We start from the raw sequence: 14,215 nt of genomic DNA, 5'->3' as shown, positions 1-14,215 counted from the left end.
ACTCATATTTTGTCAGATTTCTCTCTGACAGTGAAGAACATTTTTCATCCTGGTTCCTTTGGAATTGTCTTGAATCTGCATTAATCAGAGTAAGTCTTTCAGAGTTGATCATTGTTACAGCATTGTTATTGCATACAATATTCTGATTCTGCTCACTTGATTTGCATCAGGACATATAGATCTTCCCAGGTTTTTTTGAAACCATCCTTCTTATAACACAATAGTAGAGTTACTCACAATCATACGCCACAACTTGTTCTGCCATTTTCCAATTGATAATGCCCTTTGTATGGAACTATGCCCAAAAAGTTATCAAACTGGGTATACCCTTTGATCCAGCAGTGCTACTGATATCCCAAAGAGATCTTAAAGAAGGGAGAGGTATCTGTATGTGCAAAAATGTTTGTGGCAGTCCTCTTTGTAGTGGCCAGAAACTGGAAGATGAATGGGTGTCCATCAATTGGAGAATGGTTGGGTAAATTATGGTATATGAAGGTTATGGAATATTATTGCTCTGTAAGAAATGACCAGCAGGATGATTTCAGAAAGGCCTGGAGAGACTTACATCAACTGATGCTGAGTGAAATGAATAGAACCAGAAGATCGCTGTACACTTCAACAACAATACTGTATGAACATGTATTCTGATGGAAGTGGAAATCTTCAACATAAAGAAGATCTAATTTAGTTCCAGTTGATCAATGAAGGACAGAAACAGCTGTACCCAGAGAGGGAACACTGGGAATTGAGTGTAAAATGTTTGCACTATTGTCTTTCTACCCAGGTTACCTATACCTTCGGAATCCAGTTCTTACCATGCAACAAGAAATTTGGTTTTACACACATATATTTTATCTAGGTTATACTGTAACACATTTAATATGTATGGGATTGCCTGTCATCTAGGGGAGGGAATAGAGAGAGGGAGGGGAAAATTTGGAAAAATGAATACAAGGGATAATGTTGTAAAAAAAAAATTGCCCATGCATATGTACTGTCAAAAAAATTATAATTATAAAATTAGTTTAAAAAAAATAATGCCCTTTGTATTTCAATTAAACCAACCTACTTGGTTGTTCCCTGATTTTGACACCTCATTCTTCCTTTCGACATTCTCTGCTTCCTTCAACCTTTTGGAACCAAAAGGTTGTTTTTTTTTTTTTTAAATAGTTTTTTTCTTTTCAAAACATATGCATAGTTTTCCACATTCACCCTTGCAAAATTACGTTCCAATTTTTTTCTTCCTCTCTTCTCCCTACCCCCTTCCCAGATGGCAAGTAATCCATATGTTAAACATGTGCAATGGAACCAAACGTTCACATGAAGTCATGCAAAATACATGCAGAACCAGGAAAACAATATACACAGTTACAAGAACTTGCAAGAACAGTGCCGCGGATAGCAGAAATGGAATTTGTAAAAGCACGATAAAGAGAGGCAGCTAGGTGGCAGCAGTGGACAGAGCACCAACCCTGAAATCCGGAGTTCAAATCTGATCTCAGTCACACTTCCTATATCTGTGTGACCCTGCTCGAGTCACTTAACCCCAAAAAAGTACATTAAAGAGACCAAAAAAGAAATATTCTGGGAGAGGGACTCCTATGCGGAGATAAGATTTGTGAATATGGAACAAGGCACGTAAAATCAAATTATTTCAATGTATTAGTTTTACTGAATTTTTTTTTCTCTTCTTTAAAAAAAAAAAAAATTATTATACGGGAATATTCTCCGGGAAGGGTGATCAGAGGAACCAAAGACATTTAGGCAGTATAAAAACAAAGGTATCAATAAAAATCGATTTTAAAAAGATTCTCAGCCTCCCTTCAAGGATCCAATAGGGAATCTTTTCTGATCTCTCTAGCTCCCAGTGCCTTCCTTTTAGAATTACCTTACAACTATCTACCTTGTACCTACCTGTATGGGTATAAACATGTTATCTCTTCTGGATTTGTAACTCCGGTATCTCGCACAGTTCCTGGCCCAAAGTAGGCACTTGAATGCTTGTTTACTGAGTGAGTCCCCTTTGTTTTGGAGACCCCTCTCTCCTGGAATTGTTTCTGTTGTTCAGTGCTTCTCAGTAAGCTCTCTGAGGACTAGGATTGGGTTTATGTTTCTCTTCGAATCTCAGGCACCCAAGACAGTTCCTTGCACATTTTAGTACTTAATGATGAGTTTTGGGTTGGGTTGGTTTAAATCCCCTCCATTCTCACACACTCACTGCAGACACGGAAGGTCAACCTTCAGGATGAATCAGCTTGGACACTGGAGGCGTTAATAGCCCAGCCCACACAGCTCCCCTCCGAGGTGAATTTGGGGGTTGGGCTAGAAAGGAAGATAAAGTAAGGTGAAAATGGTGATGGCTCCTTTAAGAGGCAGCTGGCTGCCGGTTGCCATGGGGACCAGTAGACACATTCTGGAGGACCAGCAGCATGAAGGGCAGAGGTAAGGGGTCTGCGTTTCGGGGGTTAGTGCATCAGCCTCCTCCTCATCCTGAGCCCACCTCGAGAATCCCGGGGGTTCGAACGGGGCGGGCACTAGGAATGGTCCCCAGCCCCCTCCCCTTTCTGGACCTGCGTCACCTGTACCGTCCCCCTCCTTCCCACCTGTCTGACTAAACTCTGCCCCCAGGCGCCAAAAGTCCGGAGCCGGAGGTGCCGGAGGAACCCCAGCAGCCCGCGCCCGAAGCCAATTCTGCAGCCTTGAAATTTCTAGCTTCGATCAGTGAGCGTGCATCCCGGGCCCGGGGAGGGGGAGCGCCGGGGACCCGGAGCTGAGGAGGAGAGAGGAGCTGCTTCTCCCGCCGGGCGGTGTTTAAGTGAGACCCCTCCGGAAAAGCAGCCGGCCGGGCTCAGGGACTACCCGGCGGGGACCGTGGGCACCTGAAGACCTTATCCTCCCAGATCCTTTCCAGCTGGGGTTCTGGAAGAACAGAGGTTCTCACACTTGTGTGTGTGTTACACACCCCTTTGGCTTCTCAGATTAATCCTTTTAAAATAATTGAATAGGGGGCAGCTAGGTGCTGCAGTGGATATTGCACCAGCCCTGAAGTCAGGAGGACCTGAGTTCAAATGTGCTCAGACACTTAATACTTCCTAACTGTTTGTCCCTGGGCAAGTCACTTAACCCCAATTGCCTCAGCAAAAATAAATAAATAAAATAAAATCATTGAATAAATATTTAATTTTAATTAAAGGATAGTAAAAAAAAAAAAAAAAAAAAAAAAAAAAGATGTAACCCCCTCCAGTCCCACTCAATTTGATAGGCCAGAAATTTATCCAGGAACCATTAACCCCTTTCTCAAGAACTCCTTTCTCTTAGATGATTTCTTTTTTTTTTTTTTTTTTTTTTTTTAATGAGGTAATTTGGGTGAATTGACTTGCCCAGGTTCACACAGCTAGTGTTGAATGTCTGAGGTCACATTTGAGCTCAGGTCCTCCTGACTCCAGAGCCAGTGCTATATCCACTAGAGGATCGACTTGCCCCTATTAGATGATTTTTTGAAAAATAGCTTTTTATTTTTCCAAATACGTGCAAAGATTTGCAAACCTTGTGTTCCAAATTTTTCTCCTTCCCTCTCCTCTCCTCTCTCCCATGGATGTCAAGCTATCCGATATGGGTTAAACATGCCATTTTTTATTAGATGATTTCCAAAGTGTTATCTGGGAAACCAGGTAATCCTGTTCCTTCCTCTCACCCAGCCTCAGTTAACTTTTCTGAACCAAAGGGGACAAATATCTCTAGTTTGAATGGTGGACACTGACAGAAGCTCTTGAAAAGTTATGGGGCCTTTGGAGGAATGGGTTTAAGTTGGGAGAGGGGTGCGGAACAGAGGTGCTGAAGTCTGGAGCCTTTTATGGTTCCCATCTGCCTTGCCTCTCTTGCCCATAGGTAAAGAAGAAATTCAGTTGCTCTATTTTTCCGAGACTCTGAACATGATATCTGAGACTAACCAGACTCTGGGGGAATATTCCCTGAACATACAACAAGCCTATTACCAGAATTCTGAGGGGGACCTGACACTCAGTGCCCTAGTACACGCCACCAGCCGGGGTCAGCTGGAGGAAATCCCCTGTGGGACTTCTATCTCAGGTAAGACTTCTGATTCTGGACCTCTCCCTTATACCCTCTCCTCAGAAGTCTTACCTGAGATATCCTTGCAGCACCTCAATTCTTGGCTCAGAATCTCTTCCCCATTGCTTTACTGTTTGTTTTTGAGGAAATTGGGGGAGGGTTAGTGACTTGGTCAGGATCACATTCCCCATTGCTTTATTGTTAGTTTTTGAGGTGATGGGGGTAAGTGACTTGGTCATGATTACCCAGATAGTTAAGTTTTGAGCCCGGGAGTAAACTCAGGTCCCCCTGATTTCATTGACCATCCAGTGGGTCATCTAACTACCTCTCTTCCCCATTGTTTTATTAGCAATGGTGTGGAGGTGAGGCAGGTGAAACATGTCAAAGCTGCACTGGGCAAGGGTTTCTCCTGACAGTGTTAGGGGGTCTCCAAATACTCACATTGGTAACAACCGTCAGCACTCCAGAAGTCTCTTGGAGACTAGAATCAATCTGGTTCTTCTAGTCTGGGGCCCAAATCTCCTAGTCTCAAAGCTCCTTTAAACACCCTCCCCACCCTGCTCCTCCATCTCTCACACAACTAAGTTCTACCTTATCTCCTGTACATCAGGTCTCTCTCTTGCTTTCCTTTCAGGCTATGTCTCCTGGAATTTGGCAACATATGAGCAACACCATCATGAATTCATGAAGGTGTCAGGACCTACATTTCTCCTCATGTCTTTCCCCTCCCTCAGCACCATAGATCCTTAGCTTTGGCTTAATGACAGAGACTGCCCACTGTAGGAAAATGTGGAAATTTGGGGTAAGGTGGGTAGACCTGGGACTGGCTGAGGGACATGGATGTAAAGTGAGCTCCCAGGTACTTCCTGGCTATGATCATAGGCAAGGGACTTTGTCACTCTGATTCTTATCCTAAATTTCTTAATCAATAAAATAGAAATGTTAATTTTATAGTTCCTACCTCCCCAGGATGGTGTGAGAAAGTCATATTGTCAAACTTAACCATGTAAATATGAGTTGTATATTCTCAGGTACCCCAGAATTCTTTAATTTCTTAAATCTCCCCTTCTCCCCAATTTAAGCTACATCCCCTGAAAAGCATAGAACTGATAAACATAGATAAAGAATATAAGTGATAACATAGATAAAGAATTCAAAAGATCAGATTACACCACACTGCAACCCATAGGGGTCAATTTAGCCTTCACATATCCCCACCCTAAGCCTAGAAATCTACCACAATGGTGGAATGCACCCAAGCTCAGGCACCCCAAGACCCCAGCTGTTTTTTTGAGAGACTATGCCTTTGGCTCCTTCATCAACTTGTTCCTATATCCTCCATTGGTCTTAAATTTGGCAGTTCCTACCCCTGCCGATCGACAGGAAGACTACGTTACTGATGGACAAGGAAGACATGCTGATGACTAGGGTCCTCAAGGAAGGTGAGGTGAGTAGGAACCCTCAACTGGAGGGAAGGCATCATTGAGCACCTTTTTGAATGATTAGTCTGGGTATGTAGTAGGCAGGAGGTGCTGGACTAAAGACTCATCTTTGAGCCCTACTGCCCTAAGGTTTTAGCTACTCCCATTCCCTCTCCTTGCCACTAGGAATTCTAACCCATAAAATGTCTCGAGCAGGATATAAAGACGGAAAAGTTATCGTTCAATCTGAGTATGATGGATGGGTTCATCTCAGAGTCTGCCAACCTGGTCCTGCTCAGAGTGATGGGGTGGCGACGGAAGGTTCCCCACAATGCCAAATTCCTGACCCTTGATGAAGAAGGAAAGCTCTGCAATTCCACCTATGTGAGGGGGCTGTGGAGCTGGGAGTGAGCTGGGGGGAGGGCAGAGAAAAGGGGTTCTGTGGACTTAGGAAGAGAGGGATGAGTTGGGAAATTATCCATGGTCCTGAAGGAGAGTTGCTAAGGGACAGAGATCATTGAGTTAAAAACCAGGAGGTTGGAGCTGGGTACCATTCAAGAAAAAAATAGCAGGCAGGAGGAAAGAACTGAAGAGATGGGAGAAAATATAGTCACCATATCTTCATTCCACCTTTGTGGCAGGAAAAAAAAAGAGGTTCAGCTTGTTTGAGGAGTATTGAGACAATTACAAAGAAAGGTATTCAGGGGTAGGTAGGAGAAGGAGAGGGTCAAACTTGAGGAAGGGAGGGGAGTACCTGATCCATGGCCACTTGTCTCTCCATCCCCACCTCCCTTAGGAAGCCCTGGGCTTTCAAACCATTCAACTGGGCTCCGAGAAGGCTGAAGCAATGGTGGTAGAACAGACAATGCATTCCAACGAAGACATCCCCATGACATGGCAGTACTACCTGTTACCTGATGGGTGAGCAAGTTTACTGAGTGGAAGGTGGCTGATGGCGTAATAGGTGTGAGGGTCTGGATGGATGTGAGGAAGTAGAGGTGATGAATGAATGAAGGTCTTCTCTTTTTCAGGCTTAAACATCCATAATAGATCTTCATTTGATGGTCTATCTCCCGGCCCCTCACCATACCTATTGCCTTCTGGGATTTACTAAAACATGATGCTTAAAACTGAATATGATACTTCACATGTAGTCGGACTAGAGGAAGAATAGAAGAATAGTGTCTTGTACAAGGCAAAATAGAGAAGTATCTGCCTTAGGCAGGACATTATTCCTTTCTTGATGCATGCAAGATTCTCATTAGCTGATTGGCTGTTTCGTCATACAAATTTTTTTCGTTTAATTTTTATTTTTTCTCAATTACATATAAGCAAAAAAATTTTAAGACACATTTTTAAAAATTTTGAGTTCCAAAGTTCTTCCTTGTCCCCTCCTTGAGAAGGCAAGCAATCTGATGTAAACTATATCTATATTGTTATCAACAGTATGGTTTTTGGTATACATAAGAAGTATGGCTCAACCTGCATCATATGCTATCAATTATTTCTCATGCTGATTATTAACGTTGATCATGTATTCCACTGAGACCCCAAGGTCTTTTTCGCATGAACTGTTACTGAGTTTCTATGGAAGTAAATGGTATAGATGATAGTGGATTATAGATGGCGATAAATGAATTTGAGAGTCAGTGGGAGGCTCGAATGGTCCTGAGTCTGTTTGAGTAGTCTGCATCAGGGTGGGGAATGAATAGATATTTCTAATGATCAGACTAGGAGAAGAGAGGGGAGAATTGAATTTTTCCCTCCAAACCTCCTCACACCCCACTTTTGTCATCCTCATTAAAAACCCTCCTTTTCTTCCTTTAGGCACCTGGCCAAGAGAATCCAGGTGGGTTCCCCCTTCTGCTGCATCATCAACAAGATGCCCATAATAAGACAGGCGGGTAAGTAGGGAGCCAAGTCAAGCAGGGAAATCATACCCTGGAGTTTTTCTAGGCTAAAAATCAGGACATAAGCTTGGCTTGATAAAGGCTTTATTATTATTTTTTTTTTCCCCCTGAGGCTGGGGTTAAGTGACTTGCCCAGGGTCACACAGCTAGGAAGTGTTAAGTGTCTGAGACGAGATTTGGACTCGGGTCCTCCTGAATTCAAGGCTGGTGCTCTATCCACTGCGCCACCTAGCTGCCACCTAAAGGCTTTATTATTTTTTTTATTAATTTTATGATTATAAAATTTTTGGACAGTATATATGCATGAGTAATTTTTTATAACATTATCCCTTGTATTCATTTTTCCAAATTTTCCCCTCCTTCCCTCTACTCCCTCCCCTAGATGACAGGCAATCTCATACATGTTAAATGTGTTACAGTAGAACCTAGATACAATATATCCGTGTGTTGCATGGTAAGTATTGGATTCCGAAGGTATAAGTAACCTGGGTAGATAGACAGTAGTGCTAACAGTTTACATTCACTTCCCAGTGTTCCTTCTCTGGGTGTAGTTATTTCTGTCCATCATTGATCAGCTGGAAGTGAGTTGGATCTTCTTTATGTTGAAGATTTCCACTTCCATCAGAATACATCCTCATATAGTATTGTTGTTGAAGTGTACAGCAATCTTCTGGTTCTGCTCGTTTCACTCAGCATCAGTTGATTTAAGTCTCTCCAAGCCTCTCTGTATTCCTCCTGCTGGTCATTTCTTACAGAGCAATAATATTCCATAACCTTCATATACCATAATTTACCCAACCATTCTCCAATTGATGGGCATCCATTCAACTTCCAGTTTCTAGCTACTACAAAAAGAGCTGCCACAAACATTTTGGCACATATATGTCTCTTTCCGCTCTTTAGTATTTCTTTGGGATATAATCCCAATAACAGCAATGCTGGGTCAAAGGGTATGCACAGTTTGATAACTTTTGGGGCATAATTCCAAATTGCTCTCCAGAATGGCTGGATTCTTTCACAACTCCACCAACAATGTATCAGTGTCCCAGTTTTCCCACATCCCCTCCAACATTCATCATTATTTGTAACTGTCATCTTAGCCAATCTGACAGGTGTGTAGTGGTATCTCAGAGTTGTCTTAATTTGCATTTCTCTAATCAGTAGTGATTTGGAACACTCTTTCATATGAGTGGATATAATTTCAATTTCATCATCTGAGAATTGTCTGTTCATATCCTTTGACCATTTATCAATTGGAGAATGGTTTGATTTCTTATAAATTAGGGTCAGTTCTCTATATATTTTGGAAATGAGACCTTTGTCAGAACCTTTCCTTTTAAAATTTTTTTCCCAATTTGTTACTTCCCTTCTAATCTTGTTTGCATTAGTATTGTTTGTATAGAAATTTTTAGTTTGATGTAATCAAAATCTTCTATTTTGTGACCAATAATGATCTCTAGTTCTCCTCTGGTCATAAATTCCTTCCTCCTCCACAGGTCTGAGAGGTAGACTATCCTCTGTTCCTCTAATCTATTTATGATCTCATTCTTTATGCCTAAATCATGGACCCATTTTGATCTTATCTTGGTATATGGTGTTAAGTGTGGATCCATATCTAATTTCTGCCATACTAATTTCCAGTTTTCCCAACAGTTTTTTTCAAATAATGAATTTTTATCCCAAATGTTGGTATCTTTGGGTTTATCAAACACTAGATTGCTATAGTTGTACCCTTTTTTGACCTTTGTATCTAATCTGTTCCACTGATCGACCAGTCTATTTCTTAGCCAGTACCAAATGGTTTTGGTGACTGCTGCTATATAATATAGCTTTAGATCAGGTACACTTAGACCACCTTCCTCTGAGTTTTTTTTTTCATTAATTCCCCTAAAGGCTTTATTATTAAAGTCATGCTAAAAGCATCCTTCCTAGACCCTAGATAGTGTCCACCTTTATGGTGTGACAACTGGTAACAGAGGAGCTAGTTAAAGTAGGAAAGGGCCTTCCAGAAAGGGGCAGCATTTCCATTAATTCTGCAAATGACTAGGATCTGAGGCATCAGGATATTGTGGAAAAGAAGAATGAATTTTGAACCAGGTCTAGGTTTGAAATCTTACTACCCATAAGACCATCTTAGGCGTGGCTATATCCTTGCATAGACCTCAAGGACCTCAGTTTCTTAATCTAGTAACAATAATATCATCTGGCATTTATATAGCATTACAAGGTTTAAAGGGTGTTTTACATAGTATCCCCTTTGGCTTTCACATTAACCACCTATTGTTCACTCATTTCCAACTCTTCATATCCCTATTTGGGGTTTTCTTAGCAAAGATACTGGAGTGGTTTACTATTCCTTCTCCATCTCATTTTACAAATTAGGAAACTGAGGGAAACTGGGTTAAGTGATTTGCCCAGAGTCACACAGGTCATATTTGAACTCAGGTTTTCTTGACTTCAGTGCACTCCATGCACTATGGTAGTACCCAGCTGTCTATAATTATTATTTGGGGGAGGCAGTTGGAGTTAAGTGACTTGTCCAGTTAGTAAGTATTAAGTGTCTGAGGTCAGATTTGAACTCAGGTCCTCCTGACTATGCTTTCTAGTTGCCTTTGCTACCCCTTAGTATTATCCCTATTAATAAGCCAGGTGGGTGACAGAATATATAGAGCATGGGCCAGGAGTCAGGAAGACTCACTTCAAAAATGTATTCAAATATGGCCTCAGACATTTTCTAGCTTTGTGATTCTGGACAATTTTTTTGCCCTGTGTGTTTGTTTCTCAGTTTTCCTCACCTGTAAAATAGGAATAATAATAGCATTTAAGTATCAATTGGAAATGATTTGTATTAAAAAACAATCCTCCCCCCAAAAAATAGCATTTAATTCACAGAGCTGTGAAGATCAAATGAGTTAACATTAACAAACCTTACACTCAAAGGTATTAAGTATTCTCTTAATCATCATCATTATTATTGTTATCTCTGATCCTATCATTTGTAAATAAGGAATTTTTATTGGATAATCTCTAAGGTTCAGTCTTGCGTTAGGTCTGGCAATGAGTTCGGCACACAGCATATATACTGTATACATATATACCCTAAAATTGAGGTCAGAACTTGCTTTGTAATGAGTCTCCTACATCCCCTCTTCCTGTTTCTTCCTGAGCCCCATTGGGCCAGCCCGGAAGGGATGTGGAAGGCCAGAAGGATGTTTCCAACTTTCTAATCTTTCTCCTCCTCTACCTCTTTCTTCCTCCTGCCCAGATGAGACTGAATCCAAACCAGTGTTTGAAAAGAAACACCTGGATTGGGAAGAGGATCTTCAGCTCTCTGCCATTTACCGAGATCGAAAGGTAAAAGAATCTGATGGTCAAGAGACAAGATCCTGGTGGATCCCCAGAGAGGATCCTAAAAGGCATTGGAAGGGATCTAGGAGCTAAGATTTCTAGCGCACCCCTCCATTCTCAGGGAGTCTATGAAAACATTTTATCCTCATCCCAAGAGTGTTTTTATTATGGGGTGGAAAGCAATTAGGTGGAGAAGTGGATAAAGCAGCAGCTTTGGAGTCAGGAGAACTTGAGTTTAAATATGCCCTCAACACTGAATAATCCTGTGTGACCTTGGGCATGTAACCCCAAGTGCCTCTCAAAAAATAAACAAACAAATAAAATAGTCGGTCAAAGAGGAAGCAAAACAAGGAGAAGACAATTAAGACTGCTAACAGCCCAAGACACAAAATGGGGGAAAGGGGCCCAATTTTTCCTTTAGCCTAGAAAGAGACTGAGTCAAACTATGAAGACTTTTCACTTTGGCTCTGAATTTGAGTTTAGGTTCAAATTGAAGCTTTAACTATTTGACTGAAGGTCACTTCCTTATCTCTAAAATGAGATTGTACCAAAAGATTCTCTGTTCTTTTCTGGTGAGGGTCATTTCCTCATCTCTAAAATGAGATTGTACCAGACGATCTTCTGTTTTTATGTATGTTCTCTGCCCAGGAGGAGCTCCAGGCCAGCCATACCACTTTCATGCGCCATCACCCAGAGGCCCAGACCCTCATCTCGGACTTCTTACTCTTTCTGTTGCTCCGCCAGCCTTCTAACGTGGTAACCTTTGCTGCCGAGTACTTTGGTCCCTTTGCCCGGGGCAGGCCGCCACTGCCCCCGTTCAGGTCCTCATGCAGGCCCAGCCCTTTCCGAAGCACTCAAGGCCTCTGTGTCGCACACATTGTGCTGGAGGAGATGTTGGAGCAGTCATCAGAGGATAAAGCTGAAGAGATTTCCTGCCACAGGCAGAATTCTGACACCTAAACGTCTGTCACAGAGGAGGTAAACAGGTACCTCCAAGCAGAAGACCCTGGGACCTGAAGGACTAAAGGGGCCAGAGACTCTGGAAACGCAAGAAAGGGAAGGGCAGAAGGGTGGACAAGAGAAAGGGCAGAATTTTCTCTATCAGGTCTCATTAGGAAGCCAGAAATAAGAATAAACAAGAGACTCTGTAGGCCTCTCCTTGATTTTTAATGCTCTTTTAATACTGAGTTTTTCATGTCTTTGGTGAGGGAAGCCAGTGGGAGGGATGTGGTGAAGTGGAAAAAAAACTGGTTTTCAAAAATCACTTACTCAGCGAAACTGTGTATTCTCCTTCTGGGGGAAAAAAAGGATATTAAGTGAAATAGAGGGCTTTCGAGCTTTTCTTGATGAAAAGACAGAGCTGAATAGGAAATCAGATATCTTTTTTTAAATTAAAGCTTTTTATTTTAAAAATATATACATGGACAATTTTTGACATTCATCCCAAAAAAAACCCTGTGTTCTAATTTTTTCCCTTTCTTCCCCCATTCCCACCCCCAGTCAGCAAGTGATCCAATATATGTTAAACATGTGCAATTCCTTTATACATATTTCTGCAAATATCATGCTGCACAAGAAAAATCAGATCAAAAAGGAAAAAATGAGAAAGAAAACAAAATGCAAACAAACAACAAAAAGAGTGAAAATACTATGTTGTAGCCCACATTCAGTCCCCATTGTACTCTCTCTGGGTGCAGATGACTTTCTTCATTACAAGACTGGTCTAAATCATCTCATTGTTGACAAGAACTACATCCAGAAGATGGATCATCGTATAATCATCTTGTTGCCATGTACAATGATCTCCTGGTTCTGCTCATTTCACTCAGCATCAGTTCATGAAAGTCTCTCCAAGCCTCTGTGTATTCATCCTGCTGGTCATTTCTTACAGAGCAATAATATTCCATAACATTCATATTCTATATTCAGCCATTCCCCAGTTGATGGGCATCCACTCGGTTTCCAGTTTTTTGCCACTACAAAGAGGGCTGCCACAAACATTTTTACAAATGTGGATCCCTTTCCAAGAGATGATATCTTAAAAAAAAATTAAGGGGTGAGAGAGAAGTGTATTGAGAGAATGGAAGAGGTAGACTGGGGCAAATTATCTGCCATAAAAGAGGCAAAAAAAAGTTTTTACAGTGGAAGAGAAGAGGAAGTGGGTAAGTAGGGAAGGAAAGGGAAGTGAATGAACTTTTTACTCTCAGCAGAATTAACTCAAAGAGAGAATAACATACTGGATCAATTGGGTCTACTTTCCAGGAAAGTAGGAGGGAAAGGGATTAGGGGAAGTGATGATAAAAAGTAGGGCAGATTGGGGGGGGGCAGGGAAATCAGAAATAAAATACTTTTGAGGAGGGGCAGGGTGAAAGAAGAGAGAAATAAGAGAGATGATAGGAAAAGCAGTTAACAATTATGACAATTTTTGAGGCAAATTTCTTTCAAAAAAAAAAAAAAGTACTGGTTTTGGAGTGTCTAAATGATGTTTAAATCCTGTCACTTAATACCTCAGACAAATCACTGCCTACTTTGGACCTCAATTTTCCCTCTGTAAAATGAAAACATTTGAGTAAATGATATCTCAGGTCTCTCTGCAATTATGATCCTATGAACTCTGAGTCTCCCATCACTTTAACATCACAGAGGTCACTCAAAGAAAGGTATAGCTGCTGCATTAGTCAACTCTCTGGGAAAAACTACTAGCTTCTCAACACAAAGTGCTAGGGAAGGAGGAGAACAAATGCACAGATTCAGGGAAACAACTTTTAGGTTTAATGTCTGTTTCCCTTAAGCCCTGGCTATCTATTTAGGATTAGAGTTATGTGTATGTGATTACATCCGGGTATGTGATCAATCTGTCTAGAAATGAAAGATTTAGGTATGGAGAAAAGTGATTTCCAAATTTTTCACAACAGAGAGTAAAGGAAGGTGCCCACCTTGAAATTTAATGTGAACTTCAAGTGGAAAAATTAGAACATTTAACATATTTATTGTGTTCAAGCAGATGCCTTGAGATGCAACTTTTTAAAAATCCCATCAGGTTAATAAGGATGCTTATATAAAATATTTTTAAGTCATTATAGAAAATTTTTGAGATAAGTGGAAACTTTATTCTATTTAAGAATTTTATTCTTCATGTAACCAAGACCTAAGTGATTAATTTTTTAAAAAGCTCTAATTTTGAGATCATGCATCTGAAACTAAAACCTTAAAATATATCCCAGGGAAAAAATGTGGTTTCCCCTTAGTTATTATTCTAAATAATAGCCTGCCAGCAGGAGAAATGTGAAGCTTGGGGTAAATAGGACTTGTTTGTTCAATAGTCATTTGTTCAGGCCCGACAATGTGCAAAATTCTGTCAATGCCTGACAGGTAAACAGCCCACTTATATGGACCCACAGATGCACTCCGTAAGCCTGCAGTAAGACAGCATGTCACTATATTAGTTATCCAGCAAGGGAATTC

The 14,215-nt window shown here is 41.1% G+C and overlaps 1 protein-coding gene across 1 annotated transcript; it reads left to right on the top strand.

The window, feature by feature from the left end:
• Window positions 1-2,344: 2,344 nt before the first annotated feature.
• Window positions 2,345-11,917, top strand: CATIP (ciliogenesis associated TTC17 interacting protein). Its single transcript, XM_074298729.1, has 10 exons — window positions 2,345-2,442; window positions 2,629-2,721; window positions 3,889-4,089; window positions 4,706-4,761; window positions 5,432-5,518; window positions 5,709-5,876; window positions 6,289-6,413; window positions 7,320-7,396; window positions 10,668-10,756; window positions 11,399-11,917. The coding sequence occupies exons 1-10, from the start codon at window positions 2,430-2,432 to the stop codon at window positions 11,708-11,710; spliced, it is 1,221 nt and encodes a 406-aa protein (XP_074154830.1). The 5' UTR covers window positions 2,345-2,429; the 3' UTR covers window positions 11,711-11,917.
• Window positions 11,918-14,215: the final 2,298 nt, after the last annotated feature.

The sequence above is a fragment of the Sminthopsis crassicaudata genome, chromosome 3 (assembly GCF_048593235.1).
Source record: "Sminthopsis crassicaudata isolate SCR6 chromosome 3, ASM4859323v1, whole genome shotgun sequence".
NCBI classification, from domain to species: domain Eukaryota; kingdom Metazoa; phylum Chordata; class Mammalia; order Dasyuromorphia; family Dasyuridae; genus Sminthopsis; species Sminthopsis crassicaudata.
The sequence above is the reverse complement of the archived record's forward strand: the minus strand, read 5'-3'. Positions and strand labels throughout refer to the sequence as shown.

Excerpts from the sequence above, each read along its gene's own strand:
- CATIP (XM_074298729.1), top strand. Across the intron at positions 7,397-10,667 it reads GCCCATAATAAGACAGGCGG|ATGAGACTGAATCCAAACCA; the intron begins GTAAGTAGGGAG and ends CCTCCTGCCCAG. Across the intron at positions 10,757-11,398 it reads CCATTTACCGAGATCGAAAG|GAGGAGCTCCAGGCCAGCCA; the intron begins GTAAAAGAATCT and ends TTCTCTGCCCAG.